General features: G+C 40.5%; 1 protein-coding gene across 2 annotated transcripts; it reads left to right on the top strand.

The window, feature by feature from the left end:
- The first annotated feature begins 1,036 nt into the window (after nt 1-1,036).
- Nucleotides 1,037-18,949, top strand: CRK (CRK proto-oncogene, adaptor protein). 2 transcript variants are annotated; one of them, XM_068415837.1, is made up of 3 exons: nt 1,037-1,332; nt 9,117-9,652; nt 15,622-18,949. In XM_068415837.1, the coding sequence occupies exons 1-3, from the start codon at nt 1,089-1,091 to the stop codon at nt 15,757-15,759; spliced, it is 918 nt and encodes a 305-aa protein (XP_068271938.1). In that variant the 5' UTR covers nt 1,037-1,088; the 3' UTR covers nt 15,760-18,949. The 2 variants fall into 2 exon arrangements, with proteins under 2 accessions (XP_068271938.1, XP_068271939.1); XM_068415838.1 differs by having other exon boundaries at nt 9,117-9,482; nt 15,622-15,715.
- Nucleotides 18,950-20,178: the final 1,229 nt, after the last annotated feature.

The raw sequence follows: 20,178 nt of genomic DNA, 5'->3' as shown, positions 1-20,178 counted from the left end.
TTGAAAAAGCACACTCCTTTCTGGAAAAAGCTCACAGAATTGAGCAGAGCTGGAACAGAATTCAATACATATTTATCCAGGCTGTATAAGAATTACTCTGGAATTTAAGAGATCTTGGAGAACAATCTGAAAGTGGTAAATATTGCTTCATTCTTATAGACATCACTCTTAATTTGTGCATGTGCACACACACACGCATGTTCCTCAGTGGAACTTAGCTCTTCCCTGTTTGCAGGCCCCTGCGGTAACAGTCAGTGAACTGCCCTGTGTAAAAATAAACTCTTTCTTTTCAAGGCTATTTTTAACCCAGAACAGCTCATGGGCCCAGCTCAGCATGTAGTTCCTTGAAAACAGCTGTGCTGGCTCAGCCACGGCGTGGGAATGTGCAGCTGGCAGGGACGGAGGGCAGGAACTGCTGGTACAGCTCTGGAGGAAAAAGTAGTGAGCTGTACCCTGACTGTGCAGACAAACCTGGCTTCACACAAGCTACCACAGCGAGCTGCAGAAGCTGGGAAGCCATCGGGGAATTGGGACACTCAGGGGGTTACCCTGCAGCCCTCCTACAGGGATTTACCAACCGCAGAGACAAGTCCTGGCCGCCCTCCTGGGGCAAGGGCCGGGCTACACCGGCGCCCCCGGACCCTCCTCCCGCCGGCCCGTGTCAGAGAGGCCGATGTGAAAGCATCGGCAAGGCGTGAGGAGAGATCGGCCCTGGAGGCGGTCGCTGCTGCTCTCAGGTACCCAGAGCGGGCCACCCCGGCCGCGGGCAGCGCTCACCGGCACCCACCCCGCGCGCACACACACCCTCAGCGCCGCCTTCCCGCCTCCCCCGTCAGCCCGCTCAGCGCGCGCCCGCCCCCTCACAGCGCATGCGCAACGCGCCAACCAAACCCCCGCCTTGGGGCCGCGCGGGGAGATGACGCCACGGCTCCCTCGCGTCCCCCGCGTGCGCTCACATCCGGTAGGTGAGGTCAGGGCAAGGGCCGCCATTTTGGGTGGCGGGGCTGGGCGCGGAGCGGGGCACCGCGGGCGGCGGCGGCCCGCGGTGGGGCGGGGGAGCGAGTGCGGCCTGCGGGCGGGCGGCCCCCATGGCCGGGCAGTTCGACTCCGAGGACCGGGCGAGCTGGTACTGGGGGCGGCTGAGCCGGGCCGAGGCGGTGTCGCTGCTGCAGGGGCAGCGCCATGGGACCTTCCTGGTGCGCGACTCGGGCACCATCCCCGGCGACTTCGTGCTCTCGGTGTCCGAGAGCTCCCGCGTCTCGCACTACATCGTCAACAGCCTGGGGCCGGCGGGAGGCCGGCGGGCCGGCGGCGAGGGCCCTGGGGCCCCGGGTGAGTGACCCCCAGGGCTGGCGGTGCCCCCCCAGCCCCTGCCGCCCCGGGGAGGGCAGCGGCGGCAGCCGAGCCCCGGTGGGCGCCTTCCCGCGGGCGGCTCCGCTCTCCTCCTGGGCGGTGTTTCAAGTCGTGAAGCTCTTTGTAGTGGAATTAAGTCGTGTTTTGCAGCTGGGGCTACTGACGGAGCCGAGCCGTCTGTCTGCACCTGCCTTCCAACCCCCTAATATCATAGTTAAACATAACACTGGGGTTGAGCGCTTATTGCAGCCCTCCGGAAAGATCCTACAGCTGTAGCGCTCGCACGTTCCTTTGTTTTCATAAACCAGTTAACTGTAGTTAATGGATTTTGCATGTTATCTTATCCGGGGGACGTTTCTGTGGAGTGTCATCTAAAAGTCTGAATTCTGACAAAATAGTTTTGCATTAAAAGGCGGACTGTGAGGCTAAATTTTAAGTCATGAATCAAGGTGTTATGTGGGTGGTTTAGGTAGTGGGAAGTCTTCAGGAGTGTAAAGGCAATTGTTCCTTTAAATCAGTTGTGAAGCTCAATTTTTTTTTCCCTTGTGTGTTGAAAGGGAAGGTTTGATGTTTTTCCTCATCAACCTAACATTTAATATAAAACCAATGAGTTTAAGCGTAACACTTATAGAGCAGAAGATACTGATTGTGTCAGAGGGAAAACTGTATAATGAGAAGCAGCATTTCTGCAAGTACAAGCGTAACTGAGTGAACAAGAGCCCACAGCAATGCGGTGTCCTTAGATGTGTAAGAAAGTGTAATACAAAGGCAGCAGCATCCCTGATGGGGGCATTACTGAAGTTGTTAGCAGAACTGGTCGAGTCTGGATATTAATGCTCGCAAATGTGGGTGTATTGCTAGCATCTCAGAAAGGAACCACTACATAATTTTGAAGTGTAGTAAACCTGTGTAATAAGAGATCTGGTGAACTTGTTTGGCAGAAAGTAAACAGTATGTGAATTACTACAGTACTTGTTGTGGAAAGGATTTTTTCAGTCTCTGAACAGACGGCAGTTGACTAAGAAGGAGATAATCTAAGAAAAACAAAACTGTTGCCAGTCAGTTTGCACCGTTATACGGTAATTTCCCCTGCTTAGGGGAGCATTTCAAATGGGCAAATTTGGGAAAGCCTGAAGCCATCATGTTTATCCCAGGAACACGCTACAACTGCAGCGTGCACTCAAGTCACAAAAAGCTCCACAAGGTAAAAGTTAAAAGTGGCTGGATTCAGCTGGAAGTGAAGTGGAAGTCATTGCTGCTGTGGGTAGTAAAATGGTTTGCTGCAAGACGTAGTGGATTCCCCAGTGTTTCATGTGTGTGAAGACGGAGGCGGATTGCTGTAGGTTGATGCCGGGAGTGGTTGAAAAGCGTGACTGGTGTTACGTAGACCAGAGTGAGTTACCAGGATGGCTTGTTGTGGAATCCAGCCTAGTAGGATTTTAAAGACAGTAGTGATCAAAAACGTTGGAGTGTGTGTGCCTGTCACTTCTGGGCAGCTGTTTTTTGGAGAGCAACTCATCTCTGGAAAAACAGTGATTTTGATGTAGCTGTGGTATCACTTGAGTACCTAGATAGCCTGACTTTTTTTTTTTTAATTGTGTTACATCCTTAAGCTCTGTAACGTCTTTTGGCATTCCGTGGGCTGGCTCATGTTATGGTGTTAAAACATTCTGGAGTTTGGTTGTTCTTTTTAAAAATCACTGAGTGCCCCGTAGGTAATTCTCTTCTGTTTTAAATGTTTATCTGTTTTAGAAGAGTAGCTGCTGTTGTAGCTGTGTAGGCTGTTGGCACAGTAAGCCTAATATATGTTAAAAAGTATAATTACGTTTCGATTGGTCTCTTTTTACTCTTTTTTTTTTTTTTCCCCCTGGATGTTATGAGGATCGGTGATACATCACTCCCACACCACAGATACTTCTGTGCTGAGATTTTAGTAGTTTTAAATAAATCATGGCTCAATGTTGGTAATGCTCTCTTTTCATACTCAATCCAAAGAAAGAAGGTGAGGGGGTGTTTGTATTAAATTACACCTAAAGTGTAATTAAGTTGGTTGTTTTTTTTTTTCCATAAAAAAAATAAGTGGGGGGATGTTCTGCAGTGGGAGGGAGATGGAAACATTAGTAGAAGATTGAAAATAATTTCACATTTGGATAGGGAAGCTAATGCAGTAAAATGAGGTAAATGTTTGCAAATTGTCATGCTTATTTATTGTGATCGAGCTAAAACATTAGGAAGAACAACTTTGTGTTAATTGTATGGTACAGCTTTTTTAGCAATTGATTGGCAAATGCACACTTCTCACTGGGAAATTTAAATATGCAGTTCTTAGGTTGATTTTTGTTCGTCTCAGTAAGCGTGTGTGCAGTTCATGACTGCTTTAACACTGCTGTGTGCAGATGATACTAGGAACCTAGCTTCGATACAGAATGAATGAGATGAGGAGCTTTGGCTTCCTTAATATAAAAAGCCATAGCGTCACAAAAACTTGATACTTTCTTCAATATAAACTTGCTAACTCTTTGTTAAATTCACCTTTTGCCTGATATGCTGCAGTTTCTAACTTCTGCCAGGTGATGTTTCAGCATAAGGAAAAAATAATTTAACAGAACTTCTCAAAATAGCTACTTTTTTCCTGAAATATTTTAAGGCCTTTAAAAGAAAATAGGATAAATCACTGAATTATGGGAAAGAAAAACACTCTGTTTCCGGTGAAGATGGAGATTAACAACTGAATCAGAATTAGGGTATCATTTGTGATCAAATATCACAGTTGCAGGCTAAAGAAATCCTAAACAAGACAAAGTAGTCCATGCAGGCATTAGCATGGTAATGGACAATAGCGGAAATATTTAAATACATCATATGTTTGCAATTTGGCATATGAGTCCAGGATAAAAATACGTGATATGCACTAAAACAAAATGCCTGAAATGTCTAAAGAAATATGTGCTTTCTATTGAAAGTACAATGTAATAAAGCCCAAAACCTTATAGTGGTGTAAAATTTGTCTCTCCTGAAGTAGGAAAGTGTGACAGATACTGTGTAGAAGGTAGTATTTTCATTAAGTGTGCATTTTAAGAACATGCTGCTTAAATTAACACTTCTGAATCACTTCCATTGTGATTTTAAAAAATTCAGACTGTACTTCCTGGAATCGTATAATCTTTATGTAATCATACCTGTGCTCAGCTCTATATGAAGTGGCTTTAGGTGTGTGTGAGCAACATGGTTTAACACTCACACTTGGGGGTTTTTCTGGGTTGGTTTGTTTGGTGGTGTTTTGTTTTTTTTTTTTAATATTAAGGTCTTAAATGCAAACTATTGGAAGCTTGGAAAGCGTATACACTAGGCATCTACTTTTCTCTCATCCTCTGATTATCTGCAGAAATTACAATATGTAACTTAGGTAAGAATATTCTCCTGGTGTGCTTAGAGCTCTTCTCAGGAGCTGGTGTAAGTGGTTTTACTGTTTTTATAGGGCGTTCATGGGTGTGAGTAGGGAGGTGCTTAAGAACAAGGGAAGAAGGTGTCCCTGTGGGGGTGGGGGAAACACACAGGCTGGAATGTGGTGCCTTCATAGCAGAGTTCCCATGTGCTCCAGGAGGAAACTGGCTTACATCACTGTGATGTCTTACTTTGAAATGGGAGCCTTGTGTCTCAATACCCTGCGTGATAAGAACAGCTTTGTTTGCCCAAAACATGCTTTAAAAGTTGGGGGTGGAGGAGGGCGGCACCCTTACAGACTAGGTTTAGAAACAAAAATGAATACCTGTATTTCTGTGAGGTCCTCTCTGTGCTGAAAAGGAAAGCTTACCAATGCTTAGGAATAAAGGGAAAACTGCCTAGTGGCACTAACACAACTGGAATGAAGAGAGAAATGTAAAACCCCTGAGATGTCTGAGAAAGTGAGAAGTTGCTTTATGGTTACGCCACCTGCCCACACTCTCAAGAAGTAGAATATTAGGAGTTTTATACCTCTGCTTCCCCAGTATCTGTATAATATTTAAAACATACGTAAGCAATCTTTTCCAGACTGATGTGAAGCCAACACAGTGTAAAAGTGTTTTGTCAGGAGGGAATGTGTGTCATAAACAGAGAACTGACAGGGTCCAGATTTGAACTTTAATTCTGGTACACTTTGGATTTTAATTCTTTGCTCACCTTCCTGAGAGCAGAAGTTTCGCTAGCTGTTCTGAAATGCTGAAATGGACGGAATCAGGTTAAGTCCTAGCACAGATGGAGCTAGGATGGAATAAGAAAGAAAGATGATACTCAGCCCTTTGTGCTTCTCATTCAAAGGAGTCATCTTACAGGGCTGAGTAGTGCTGCTGGTAGAGATGCGAGCTGAGCAGTTATTCTTCCTTCGGCTGTGCAGAGCTGAGGAGAAGAGAATTTCTAGTACTCTGGTTGTCCAGCTTTAATAGGAAGTGACTAAAGTTCCTCCAGTAGCCAGACTTACCTTTACACGCCTTCTCCTCTTCCTGAGAGCCCTCAGAAGATGCGGACAATGTGCTGGGCAGACTTGTGCCTTCAAGAAAGCTATCCCAGAATCATGAAGGAAGACAGCTCTACTTCTCCAAAAAACACTTGCCTTGTTGCTCTGACTTTTTTTTGTGGTAGATCTTGCCTTAATTTTTCCATTGGCCTATGGGTATGAGAAGTGCTGCAGTTCAAACAAGCAGCTGAAGAATTCCTCTGAGCCTGAAATCTGTTAATCTTTGAATTTCGTTATACCAGGGAATGACAAAACTTCGAAGCCCATAGTGAATAGAATTATTTCCCTGCTACATAAGTGAGCATTGTTCAGCTCATTACCTTTTAGCTGAACAAGAGTACACACAAAAGACTTAAACTGATGGAAAGTTTACCACTTGCTTGGTAAGGTGTAGTTGTATTTTTATTTCCAACCTGCGTTTTTCCAACTGTGACTTTCAACTATTTTGTTCTTTTTCTGCCTATTTTAGCTGAATTTAGAAGTCTTCTATTTAAATTCTGCAGATAGTAATGACGTTGCTGCCTCTATATTCTTTGGTAATTAATTTGGATTAAGCTTGTAGATTTCTTGTTGCAAAGAGGTTTTCCAGACCTCAGATTTTTGTAGCTGCCTTCTTTTTTTTTTTTTTTAAAAAAAAAACCAAAAGCATCAGAAGTGCATGTGGTATTCTGGGAGTATTCTCTTTGTGATGGTAATGTCTCTCCTTTATGCTGCTTATCTGTTTGTCCCTTCAAGAATTGCATTGGTATTTCTGATCCTAGAATGTATTTGGAGGGTCTGTGTTCTCTCACTCTACTTCAATTGTGCAAAATGTCTTCTAGAATATGATTTTCCAGGGTACAGTACACTGATTTCAGTCACTCCCTGCCCATACATAAGGTTCCAGTGGACTTTCCTCTTAGAGTCCAGCTTTGGTTTTATTCAGGTACATTTGGCAGCTATTTCAGGCTGTTAAGCATTAATTCAAGGGGTGAACCTGATCAAAAGGAAAAAAAAAAAGAAGACACCCCAAAAAACTTTCTTCATCCTAGTGATGATTTTGGTGCTAACAAGGCTGATGAGTGGTGGTGTTGAACTGCTCATTCCCTGTGAGTTTTAAGATTTTTATTTTGCTGGAGACAAAGATCTCAGCCTCCTGAGTCAGCTTGCAGGAGGTTTTACAGAGGTAAGTTAGCGTTTCAAACTCTAGATTTGTGTCCTGTGAGATAAGTTCCATGTCAGTGAACTTCCCTGAGATTCAGTCTTCTCCACATGACTTCAAAGATCTTTGCCCAGGTCCTCTTAAAGCTTCTATGACTTTTTCTTTTGACGTAAGCGTCTACAGAAGCCTTGATCCTTAAAGGTTCATATCTAAAATAGTAGCAGACACACGCTTGTGTTTCTGTCACCAGGTTTGTCTGAAACTTGATGTCTACACCACTTGTTGTGAGGCACGGTTTCCCACTTGCAATGCTAGCAGAAGTGCAGTGTTCCCACATCACATAATATGCTTACGTGGTGGGCTTAAGCTGTTTGGAAGTGCTGTAGGGATGCTGCCTGTCCAGCCAGAAGTCATCTCCTGTGAGACCACAGAGCTAAGAACTACCACTGAGATGAAATTCTGGAGTTCTTGCTAAGTCTAGTACTGTAAGTTACATCTCATCAACACAAGTTGAGGGGGTTTTGCATCTTTTCAGCATTATGCTTTGGGAGAATAAGGTGGAATCTTACTTCTCTTTCAATGCTGGGTTCATATTTCTTACTGATATTTACATTAGCTTCCTTATCTCTTGATGATGCCAGTTTGTGTTTTGGTTTCTTTTGCGTTTTTTGAGGGTATTGCTTTTAGTTTTTGGCTCATTGCATTTGTGCTGATTTCATTTGAAAATCTTTCAGGGCTGTTCATGCAAGTGTGCATTTTCCAATGGCTTAGTTCTGCTTCTTTGAATTTCCTGTAACCAGCTTCACTGATGTTTATGTTCCTTTAGGATACTTCAAAACTTATTTATCGGGTGTTTGTCTATGTTGATCTTATTGAATCTGCCCTTTTCTCTATTAGAACCCGTTTTTGCTCTCTTCAAATAACTTCTTGTAATGTTAGCTTTCCATGCTGACGGTGCTACTTTGAAGGGGGTTTTGGATCAGTGACAGCTTGAAGAATTCTGCTAGCTTTGTACTCGAGAGCTAAGTCTCAGAACTGTTAGATATTCCCTGCAGAGAAACAGACTTGCAAAGTAAGCATCTCTTTCTTGCTGAAAGAGTTACTCATTAAAGCATAAATCCTTTTCTCTCTGCTACCCTCCCCCAGCTTTCCACAATTCTTCCCATAACTGATTACACAGTGTATAGTGCATGGTGGAAATAGAACATCATGCCTATGTTTTTCCCCAACTGAGCCTGAAGAACATAAAATGGAAAAAAAGTGCAGCGCACAGATTGAAAACTGAAATGGATATCTGCACTTTGGTGCTTCTAATGACTTGACTATGAACGTCGTCTGTATTTTAATGGAGTTGAAGTTCAGATTTATAGCTTAGGCTCCGTCTGACAAAAATGGCAAAGAAACTACAAGACTTGAGATTAAAAGACTGAATTATACCCATGATGAAAACATATGTTGTTGCTTTGTATTGCATAAGATAGACATAATTTTCACTAATGGTACCTTTTATCAAAATGAAAAATAACTTAATTTGCTCGTTCACATAAATTGTTTGCTTCAGTGCTAAGCGGTTTCCTGTAGTGTCCATGCCTTTAACCCAAGACACATTACAACAGGTAAATAACCATTATGGCAGTGTTATACTTCTGAAATAACTTTGAACTGCAAAAGAGAGTTAAAAAAAAAAATCACATCCGTGAAATTGTACCAAAATTTCATTTTCTCTCTAGATTTAGAGTATAAAACGGGAAAAAGGGAATTGTCTGCTACTGAAAATTGTGTAGGCTCCTGAGAAACTCAGATGTGCTGAACATTTTTGTTTGTTGGGTCCTATAACATTCAAGGAAACAAGTTATTTTTATCATAATTCAGGAAGTTTGGCAGCGCCAAACGATTTTTTCCTCCTTTGACAAAATCTTTACAAATAAAACTCTGTCCTCATGATCATGAAGGTGCTGTCTTTGATGATAAATAATACGGAAGAGCTGAAAATGATGAAGTTTAATCTAAAGATGACCAAATTGAGTATCAAATTACTTATATGTGAATATATTTGTCTTCTCAGATGTTTAGTTTACAGTTTTAACTGTTGTATGCTCTCTTTGACATATTGCCTTCTTCTTTCAGGGTTGAATCCCACCAGATTTCGAATAGGTGACCAAGAGTTTGATTCTTTGCCATCTTTACTGGAATTCTACAAAATACACTATTTGGACACTACAACCTTGATAGAACCAGTTTCCCGATCCAGGCAGAATAGTGGTGTTATCCTCAGGCAGGAGGAAGCTGAATATGTGCGAGCTCTCTTTGACTTTAATGGAAATGATGAAGAAGATCTTCCATTTAAGAAAGGAGACATACTGAAAATCCGGGATAAACCTGAAGAGCAATGGTGGAATGCAGAAGACATGGATGGAAAGAGGGGAATGATACCTGTTCCTTACGTCGAGAAGTATAGACCTTCCTCTGCTTCAGTATCTACTCTGATTGGAGGTAACCAGGATAGTTCCCACCCACAACCACTGGGTGGGCCGGAGCCAGGGCCCTATGCCCAGCCCAGCATCAACACTCCGCTCCCTAACCTTCAGAATGGCCCTATTTATGCCCGGGTTATCCAGAAGCGAGTCCCTAATGCCTACGACAAGACAGCCTTGGCTTTGGAGGTACATAATGGGCAAAACTCAGAAAGAAGAGATCTGTTCAAGGGATTTCCCTTTCGATCACCTTGTAGTCTTGTAGGAATAAGAAAAGGAAAAGCATTGTAATACTGGTTTTACATCATGATTAATAAGTTATGGATAAAGTTGTTTTTTTTTTTAAATTAATAAGTGACTAGAGTCACTTGTAGACTAGAGTTTGATCATTATAGCGTGTTTAGGTTACTGAACCAATATCATGTCTTTTGTGAAACATCACTAACATAAGTGTTTCCCCATCCATGTTTTCACTTCCGAAGTCTTCATTTTATGGGGGAGGGAGAGGGAACAGTTCATAAGTTGTGTGTCTGAACCGGTGTCCACTGTTGCTTGCCTCACCCCAATCTTTAAAAGGTGTGCTGGGTTGTTTTTTAGTTTGTTTTCAATCTGTCAGCAGTTTAAAAGCAATCAGTGAAAACGCTGATAGTCACTTTAAAATGACACAGACTGAGATGATGATGATGATCACACATGGGGTTTTATTGTAACATCTTGACCTCAAGCAGATTACTTTGGTTTTTAGTTTGTGAAGCAGGAGCATACATTACAATTCATTAGGGAGATCTCATGTAAAGCAGTGATTGATGGAGTATGATTTGTAATAAAGCAGCGAGTTTTCCTAAGGTTGATTCACTTCCTGATACGATCAAGTACTTGTACGTGCCCTTTTTGATTTTTTTTTTTTTTTTTTTTTCCCTCTTGAAAAGGAGAATACAGTACTCTATCTCTACACATCAGATAGTTTATCCCCCAAGTTACATTTGAGGAAATTGAGACTAAGGTATTCTCAGTGGCAGACCTTTGCCTTAGGATGATATGTAAATTGTATCTTTTAATCTGGGCTTTCTTTGAGCTAAAGGCTCTGGAATTTCCTGATACCTAATTGACTTCCTGTTTATATAACATTTTAAGTACTTGGGAAAAAACAGTTTCTGTGCTGAGTCAGAGCATCTCCTCTTCACTCTCAAATACTTGATTTAATCATGCATAGCACAAAAGGCACCTCAGTACTTCAGTGATGTGGCCACTATAGGTATGTGTCTTTAGTACAGAATTGGCAAATGCAGCACATTCTACAGATCTGATCATTGATATACAGCCTGGGAGATGTGGAATTTTTCCCTGTTGTAGGTAAAAATTTGTCTAGGGAAGTAATGTAAAGATACTCGAGTTACTATACGCTCTATTATATTTCTGAATGAACAAGAGAGCCAGGATACAGAATGTAAATTTTTGGGTTGAGAAGCATGTTCATGCCACACCACCAGATTTTGGGGAAACAGGCAAAGATTTTAACCTTCAGACTTTCATACAGCCTAAAATGCTGTCTCTTTCCCTCCTTTTCTCACTCTCTCCACCCAGCCACCTCCTGGAGCTTGGAAATACTCCCGAATGTCATTGTGGACTGGCAATTACCAGATGTTACATTTTCTTTGAGCCATTGGAGATTATGTTGTGGCATTTTTATCAAAACCTTTTGGTTTTCCTTCTGGATTTTGTTTTTAAGCTTTTATTTATTAGTGTGCTACCAGTGTTCTCTTAAGCTTAACTTTACATTTTATTTCACCTAAAGCAGAACCCCACAACACTGCCTAACTCACAGTTTGGTAGCATGGAGTGAAATAGACTGAGAAAATACTGATAATGTAGGCTGTCATGAGCAACTTTGACTGAAAGCAAAATCCTTTATGCGCTGAAGAACAGCTTGTGAGTGCCATGGCTGATCTGTTAGTTCAATCCTCTTCACTAAAACTCACAGTCTGTCAAGTATGCTGTAGTTTCATGGAGAATATACCTCTGTTCTGAGCTAACGTGCACTACTGACATCTTTTACTAACTCATGAGAATAGGCTGGATAGCTGAAGTGTTTGGGAGGGGAGAATTGAGAATTGCGTAGTGTCTTTCTACCTTTCCATTAGAACAATGGCATTTGTAGGCCTTGTAAACCTATTTAAATACTTAATAGTTGACACGTTGAACCTCTTGGTTAGGATGATGTGTACCTGCCTTGCTACAGCTCTACGGTTAAGAAATGCAATAATAGTGGTGGTTCTTTATTCTGTATGTAATACTGGAAAAGTTTAGCTTTAAAATGTGAGTTATTTATCACTGCTTCTAGTAGGCCTTCCTTGCTGCTTTGAAGCTTCTATAGTTTCGAATCACAATGTTACTGAGTTGCTTTCAATGTCGGTACAGGAACAATTAGCAATAAGCTTCACTCTCTCCAAGCTTTTCTTCATCCTGTCTGTCAAAGTACTGTTTCTTGTTGTCTCCTTTTTTCATATTCCCTTTCACTTCGTGGTGTTCCTTCTCTGTTTATTTAGAGATCTCTTGCTTAGATAACTTAGTAGAAAGCATTATGTAAATCTTATCAGTCCATTTTTGCCCAGACCTCTTAATAACTGTAAATATAGAAAGTGGGATTCTTTCCAAATGAAAACTCTTATCCTTAAATCTGGCAACATTCATGGGTGGAGGTAGATCCCACTGTCTGTCTTAGGAAAATAGATTCTTAACATCAAATGTTTTTGGCCCAAACTGCAAACGGAATATCTGTCCTGTTCTATTAGTTTAAAACAGACATGGTTTTGAAGAGCTCAGGGAAGGAGAATCAGAGCAAATGATGTTCTAATAAAGGCTGTGCTGTATTAGGGGGGGGAAAAAAATCATCAGGAGAAGATAACTTTTATTTTGCTTTTAACTGGACCTATTCAAGGAGTTGTCAGTCTATAATAATTAAAAGAGAGGAGGAAGAGGGAAGACCTATGTGGTGAATGACTCTGAGATCGATCAATTTATTTTTTTTTCTCTGTAACAGTAGCAGAACTCTGCCATTTTGACCTTACCAAAGAGGAGTACTTGGAATAAAACCACAGCATACAGAAGTCTTCACATGAACCTTCAGTTTTGCTTTGAAGCATATGCGATATATGTAGTTTAAAACTTCTGATGAAGACTGATACAAATCTGGCTTTATAGCAGGGTACAGTGTTGTTCTTGAGGTGCTGTGCTTGGTGGGATGATGCACAATAAGACTAATGATACCATAAGTCAACATTAAAAGTGAGGAGAATTCAGAGCGTCCACTTCTAGTGTAAATGTTTTAAAATTCCAGCACTTGTAATAACGAGTAATTTTTTTAAGGTGCTCTGTATTGTCTTCAGGAGAGTATTTGAACTATAGATCAATATGCAGAGTTTCAGAGCAGATCTAGAAAGATCTATAAGTTATTAAGGAACTAATGGAGCCATTTTGTTGAGCTAGCATTTGTGAAATGACCCATGCTTACTTAAAATCTGTCCTGCTTTGATAGGTGTAAGGGTAGATATAAATGAAATGTGAATGAAAGATTGCATCTGAGAGAGTGGTTGCTAAATGAAATTACCATAATGGTAAAAAAGGAATATTTAAGCTCAGAGGTCTTTTCTAACAATTATTGAAATGCAGATTTCGAGTGTAGCCTCTTACAGTAAGGAAAATTTATAAAAGGGTGTCCCTTTGCTGCAATGGCCCTGAAACACCCCTGGAAACCAAACAAACAGCTACAGGATGCTTCTGGGAGTGAGGCAGTGTCACAAGCATCCCATATTCTAACTCACTGTCATTGCACTGTTGAACCAACCTTTTGCAGGCGAGTTTGTCATAAGGTATCCAAGATAAACTCTATATGAACATAAAGTAGTGAGTGATACTCAATAAGAGCACGGAGGCCAGCAGTCCAAGAAAAATATCTTACAGATAGCAAGCTTAAATGCAACTTGTGCTTTTTCTTTCCTTAGTGGGTTGGAGGTTATGTACTTTTCTGTTGAAGGCTGACACGTAGGTTATATCCAGGTAGGAAGCAAATTAAAGTTACCTAGGGTAGTGTTCTTGTAATGGTTGTGAGGGTGGTGAGACCCTGGCCCAGGTTGCCCAGAGAAGCTGTGGCTGCCCCCTCCCTGGCAGTGTTCAAGGCCAGGTTGGATGGGGCTTGGAGCAACCTGGTCTAGTGGAAGGTGTCCCTACCTGTGGCAGGGAGGTTGGAGCTAGATGATCTTTAAGGTCCCTTCCAACCCAAACCATTCTATGATTCTAAATAAGATTTTCTGCTTCTAGTATTGCCACATTTAACCTTATCCTTGTTAAATTATGGCTGATGTTTTGGTTTGGTCAATGGTCTTTTTATTGGTGCAACCCCCCAGTGATTATTAGCAGTATCAAAATTATACGCACTGCATGATTAAACTTCTAAAGAGCTGAAACTAGTAGAGGAAGGCTTTCTTTTTGCTTGTAGCAAATACGTAAGAGGATTTTCTTCAAAATATGATTCATTAAAATGTCTATACTAATGACTACAAAATGAAAAAATAGAGCTACGGAGTCCCAAGCGTGCCTCTCATTACCAGATAAGTAATCATCAGAGGTATGGGAAGCTTAATTAAGTGTCCATGTAGTGGTTTGAATTTATGAGCTGTTAAAAGCTGTTCTGGCAAAAGATCCCAAGTGATTAAAACCTGTAAAGTTAATGGAGATTGGTAACATCTTAAATTGTTTTCTTTGTTCTTCATTCACTGCCTGGAAAGTGAGAATACTGAGATTCTGTTTTGGCTTAATTTGGAACACAGTGATGACCATCTGTGTAAACTAGTAACTATATATTCAGTGAATTTCTGGATGAAATACAGTAAGGCTGTGGCCATACCTTGAGAGTTTATTTACAGTATTAGTGAAAGAACATAGAAGATATCTATCCCAAAAGCATTCCCCATCTGTGACCCAGGAAAAACTCTGAAAACCATTGGATGTTACTTGTAAATAAAGTTATTGGTAAAATTCTACACAGAGGGGTAGAAATGGGTAGACAGTTTTTCACTGTTGCATTTATTAACTCTCCACTGACTGTCTTTACAAAGTAAATTGTGTTTTCTTAGGTTGTGTAAGTGCTACTTAATAAAGGTACCCTTCAAGATACAACAGAGTCGGGGCCTGATTAGACCTAGACGTGTGGCCCTGACTTGAACTACATGACTGCACAGCCTTGGGAAAGTGACTGCTGTGCAGTTTTCCACCTTTGTCAAAGGGAGACAATACCTTTAGAATTGGTTATGTGAATATTAGAATATGAGATATATTACTGTGCTTCTATTTAGTGTAGTACATTAGAACTGGATACTTTTAAACTAGAGCATATTGTTTCATCGGTCCGTAATAACTGTTGTCTTGTTTTGCTAGCCAAGCAATTCAGGTGTAAGAGGGAGGAGGGGGCATCAATTGTCTTTACTGTACCCGTGGGATTTATTTATGTGAGAAATCCATGGTGGACAAGACTAAAAGATCATCTGGCCTTGCCTCTGGTAGTGGCTAGTTGTGGATGCTCAAGAGTAAGAACAGAGCAGCCTTGCGGCACTGCGTCTTACTCCCCCTCGTATTCTCCCAGTGTTTTATAATCTCTGACTATATATATATATAACCCTCACTTATCCAGAACTTTTTCAATACTACCTGAAAAGCACTAAGTGGAATTTCAAAATGAAGGAGCCGTTCAGCTCGCAGGTTAGTGTTTGCTTGGTACACCTGCAAGCCTCCCCTCCCTTCATGAGGTGGTTGATGCAGTGCAAGCAGAGCACAAGCCTCTCTCAATTCAGCGAGATGCATTTATTGTGGTAGCAGCTGATGTGGAGTCCCAAGAGTTCTCTGAAAGGTTGGTGTTGGATTGCAGGCTCTTCAGTTTAGGTAGTTCTCACCAGATCTAGGTATGCTTCTTCCTCTCTATACTTTTTTCAGGAGTGAATGACGTTGGGTGGTAGGCTGGTGTGTCAAAAATGGTCAAGACTAAAACTACTTTTTGTAGAAGTGTATCTTGGTACGCTTGGGTGATACAACACCAAAGGGGAGGGGAGCAGCTCATCCTGTGGGTTTTAATGAATTGTTACACTTCCTTATTTCTTATCCTGCAGGTCGGTGAGCTGGTGAAGGTCACAAAGATTAACGTGAGTGGTCAGTGGGAAGGAGAATGTAATGGCAGACGTGGTCACTTTCCATTCACACATGTGCGCCTGCTGGATCAACAGAATCCTGATGAGGACTTCAGCTGAGTGTGGCTCAACAGTTGTGCTTACAGATGGGAACAATCTCGACTTGTTTCTATTGCAGATGCCATCAAGACTATGTTCCAACAGATGTTGAAAGCGGTGTTGCTTGGATAAGCATTCTGATAACCTGCAAACCCCTGGGACTGAACACCACCATTCCTTAATCAAGGGTCATGTAATTCAGGGTACGACGGTAGATAACTTGTGTGTCAAGTGGCAGAACTAGTACATGATTATAGTTTGTAATGCCTGCTTATGTCCATGTGCACAGCAGACTGGACCTTGCCAGCAGCAGCAGCTGGAGAAAGCAGTGAGGTAGATGTTATGATAACATTTATAGCTCTCTTCAGTCCTGTTGCTTATGTTGCTTCTTCCTCAGGCAATGAACATCAACCTTAGACAATTCAATATATAGATAGAAATTTCACAAATTTATCCTGGAGCTTTCTCCGTATCTTTTTTTTTCTCCATCCTGAATTCTCTGTCCTAGAAAGGCTGTAGAGTACTTTGCGTGGTCAGTTAACGACGCACAGTACAGTTATGTAGAGCCCACTGGGGACGGCCTTACGATTTACAGATGCTTACCATTTTAATGGTAAATGACAGATCAAATCAACCTCGGAATTCTAGAAGTTTGTGAACACTAGATTGATTTCTTCAGTACTGTTGATGCTTCAAACATAGCAGCTGATTTTAAATTAAAATTTCTATTAACACACCAATATCTCTTTTTATCCACAAATATAAGGCTTATGGAAGTGTAAACATCCATATCAGTGCTGAAAAATATGTGCATAGCACTTTAATGCATAGCTTTAAAGCAGTGTTTGATTTACTAAATATACTAAAATATTGACACTGCTTTCCAATAAAATTAAATTATATAGGGCCAGTTTAATTTTTCTAGAATTCTTCAATACTCCTATTGTACAATACTGTTACAGTACAAATCAGTGTCAAACGTGGTGAACTGACAAACCAAATATTACTTTTATTTTAAAGTTACTCTGGGGACTCTTCTGGTTTACTTCCCATCTGTAAAATATTTGATAGTGAATTCATGAGGATTTTATTTTTAATAAACTAATGGAAAATACTTGTGTGCTTCTGGATTGATTCTCAAAAGGCATAATAGAGTAAATATGGCTTCATAGCTCATAATGCAGATCAGTGCATTGAATTATGCACTGCTTGATTTTTTTTTTTGTCTGTTCTTCTAATTATCTGGTTTTCTCTAACATAAATCAGAATGGATTCAGTAAGTTTTGTAAACTGAAATTAAACACTGAAGTAACTATCCCTTGCCTGTACCCTAGATTGTTTTCCAAACACAGCACTCTAGTGACCAAACTTAAGCAAACAAATTTTGTGACTTTGACTACAGTGCAATCCATACAGAACAGTTTTTTGAGTAGCAACAAACTGAAAATGTTATTTTGGTTCATACATGAGACTAGAATGGCTCATTGGGTGTGAATGCTGCAAGGGCTAGTTCCCACTGCCAAGGCTGTTGCTGCAAGGCACCGACCCGTACAACAGAATACTGGTAACACTTTACCTCAGAACTGTGTAACATGCTGGAAACCATAATATTTCTGTTATATTTAAGTACTAGTTGTTTTACTTCAAAACTAATCCATCAGCAAGTCTGACTAATTTTCAGCACTCATTAATTCTGTAGACTAACGCCAATGTACATTAAACATATGTTTCCATCACCAATCTTGTAAGCACTACTGAAGGTTATTAGAAAACTGACGTGACAGTGGTGTAAGAAGAGTGGTAACAAAGGAGTTGCAGTACTGTTCTAGTTTGGAGTGCTGTTCTGGTTAGGGTGATATGCCAGTGATTGTGGGATCTCTTCTAGCTTAGTACAAAATGTACTTTGAGGAAAAATACTGAGAAACTCTAGGTTCTGTAACACATTGGTTTCTTTAAGGCTATTTTGTATTTTTCTTCTGACCTTGATAGTTACCATGACTGAATTTTTGTTGATAGCTGCTCTCTAAATAACAGACTTAACACCGAGTTTATCAGTTGCCCATATATGCTTATATTTTTCTTCAGGTATTGCAAAAGAAACATAATGAACTGTGTGTTCTTAGAGTAACACAGTTTGTTCTGAAGTATTTTTCCCAGTTGCAGTTAATGAAAGCCTGTATGTTTGTACCTTTCCAATCAGCAATTATTGTAAGATACCAAAAGAACTTTTTTCTGAAAGGAATTTTATTATGCAAATCTTGCCTTTTTAATATGAAAGACATAAATTGAATTAACTAGGAAATACCCTGCAAACTTTGTAGATGTGTTTTTGTTAAGACTGTATAAATTGCAAATATTTGTACACTTTGAAAGAGAAGAAAAAAACTAGAGGAGTCTTAATAGCTGCTGTTGCATTAGAATCCTGAGTTGTTGTCAAGCAGTTTTTCTTAGTCAACTGATACATTAATGCAACTGTTTTCCACTATTCAGTTCTAAACAGAAATGTGATTTTGTTTCATAGGTGATAGAAATGAATATGTTTGCATTTGGACGAAATAGACATTTCAACTTATCAAGCTCTTAAGGGAAAATAGGTAGAACGTATGTTCATGAAGACGTAGATTAAATCCTTTTGTGGCCTTTGTTTATCCTCTTCTGTTTGTTCCCTCCCTCCTCCCTGATGCGTGCAAAAAAAATCATTGCTAAGAATGTTGGTCACAATCTTTTCTCTCTCCTTGGCTGTGTTTTTGGTCTCTTGTGCATAGGCAGGTGTTAGAACTAGAATAATCATTTCTAGCAATACACCGTGAAAGCAGAATGCTCAATTACACTGTGTCCTTCTGGTGCATTTACACATTATATCACACTAAAAAGTACAACTGGCTGCTATGGTTTTTTTAATATATATTTCATTTTGGTAAACCCCAGCCTTTTTACTAATATTTGACCTGGTTAAATCTTGTTAATCTGTTTGAGTTGTATTTGTTAATAATGCAAATATTTCTAATCATCTTAAAACACTTCATTTTTGTTAGTGGTTTTGGGGAAGGATTCTAACCAAACCAGTTTGAAGAAAAATATGAACATGTGCCATTGTATTATAACACTATCCACTTTCTTGACAGTTAAAGTCTTTTTTTTATTTTTTTGTAGCATGTAATGTATATGTTCATAGTACGTGAAGTAAATAAAAGTATAGCCAGAACTTTGACTTGGTGTCATTCTCAATCAGCTGTCATTGGAATAGTTGCATTTAATAGTCTAAAAATAGAACTGCAGGTATGGCCACTTTTAATTGGCCATACTCCTATGAAAACAATTAACACCTGCAGAAGTTAAGACAAACCATGGTAACTAAATAACTTATCAACCAGTAAAATACGGCTTCTTTGAAAAAAGGTGATTTTCTGTAATCAAATGAGTTGCTTGAGCCAAAGGGGTGGGGAGAGAAGTATATTCTCACTGCAACAGAGGACTCATGAGGAATGTTGAGACTTTGTAGCTATTAGTCTCACTTCTACCTACACAGGTGTATCAGGAAATAGTTTGGGGATTCTTTGGAATCTTTATAGGTCTCCACACAATAAAGATTATTTTATCAGCTTCAGATGGAAAAAGTTAAATTTTCATAGGTAGAAGTACTGCCCCCAGCTTTGCTCCACTGTTCATAGAACTTGGCTGCGGCAGAGCTGCAATCCAAGAGTGCCTTTTAATGAGAGAACCTGAGATAATTTAAGAGCTCACTGCAGCCAAAAGGAAGAGGTTCTCCATGCCTGTCCCCACTGCTCTGACAGCCGTGCCTTCCTGCCACTTAACCTCAGACCGGTGTTTGCAGAACTTCTCTGTGAGCTGATGTAACATAGGGCTCCTGCGGAAACCTATTGCTTGTCCTTTTCTTTCCCCCCTCCTTCCAACAATGGTTTTTGGCTGTGGTAGTGTTGAATCAACTCATGTAAAAGTTGAGGGTGCAAGGAACAAGCAAGGATTGCATGAGCAAATTATGCTGTATTTCCCTGGGTTAGTCTGTTTAATCTTCATGCTTTGCCAAATCCCTGGCCAATTTCCAAATATTTGCATGCCATCTGTAACAAGTGCATTCAGAAATACTTGAAGCATTTAGACAATACTCTAATTCAGCAAGCGTATCAAGCATGCACCTCGCTTTTGGCAAGTAAGTCTGCTCAAAGTGGCCTAGTACTGTTGAGCTCTCTACAACTTGAGCATGTGCTGAACGTGAGGATCACAGAGAAGTTCCTAAATTGATGCAAATCTAATTTATTGTGCACAGTTCCCATATGAAACTAAGCCTCAGTTGCTGAAGAATAGACTTTTATGGTCAAGATTGATGAAGTGCAGAGGTGATTTGCAAGTCTTATGAGTTTTAGTGTATTTACGCAAATATATGGTGACTCTGTATACTGCTGAGATCTTTTGGGTGCC

Source organism: Nyctibius grandis, chromosome 18, assembly GCF_013368605.1.
Source record: "Nyctibius grandis isolate bNycGra1 chromosome 18, bNycGra1.pri, whole genome shotgun sequence".
Taxonomy (NCBI): domain Eukaryota; kingdom Metazoa; phylum Chordata; class Aves; order Nyctibiiformes; family Nyctibiidae; genus Nyctibius; species Nyctibius grandis.
Note: the sequence above shows the minus strand (reverse complement) of the source record. Positions and strands in the feature narration are given on the sequence as shown.

Bases quoted from the DNA above. Each gene is read 5' to 3' on its own strand.
- CRK (XM_068415837.1), top strand. From the start codon at position 1,089: ATGGCCGGGCAGTTCGACTCCGAGGACCGGGCGAGCTGGTACTGGGGG. The intron at 1,333-9,116 runs GTGAGTGACCCC...TTCTTCTTTCAG, and splicing joins CGAGGGCCCTGGGGCCCCGG to GGTTGAATCCCACCAGATTT. The intron at 9,653-15,621 runs GTACATAATGGG...CTTATCCTGCAG, and splicing joins AGACAGCCTTGGCTTTGGAG to GTCGGTGAGCTGGTGAAGGT.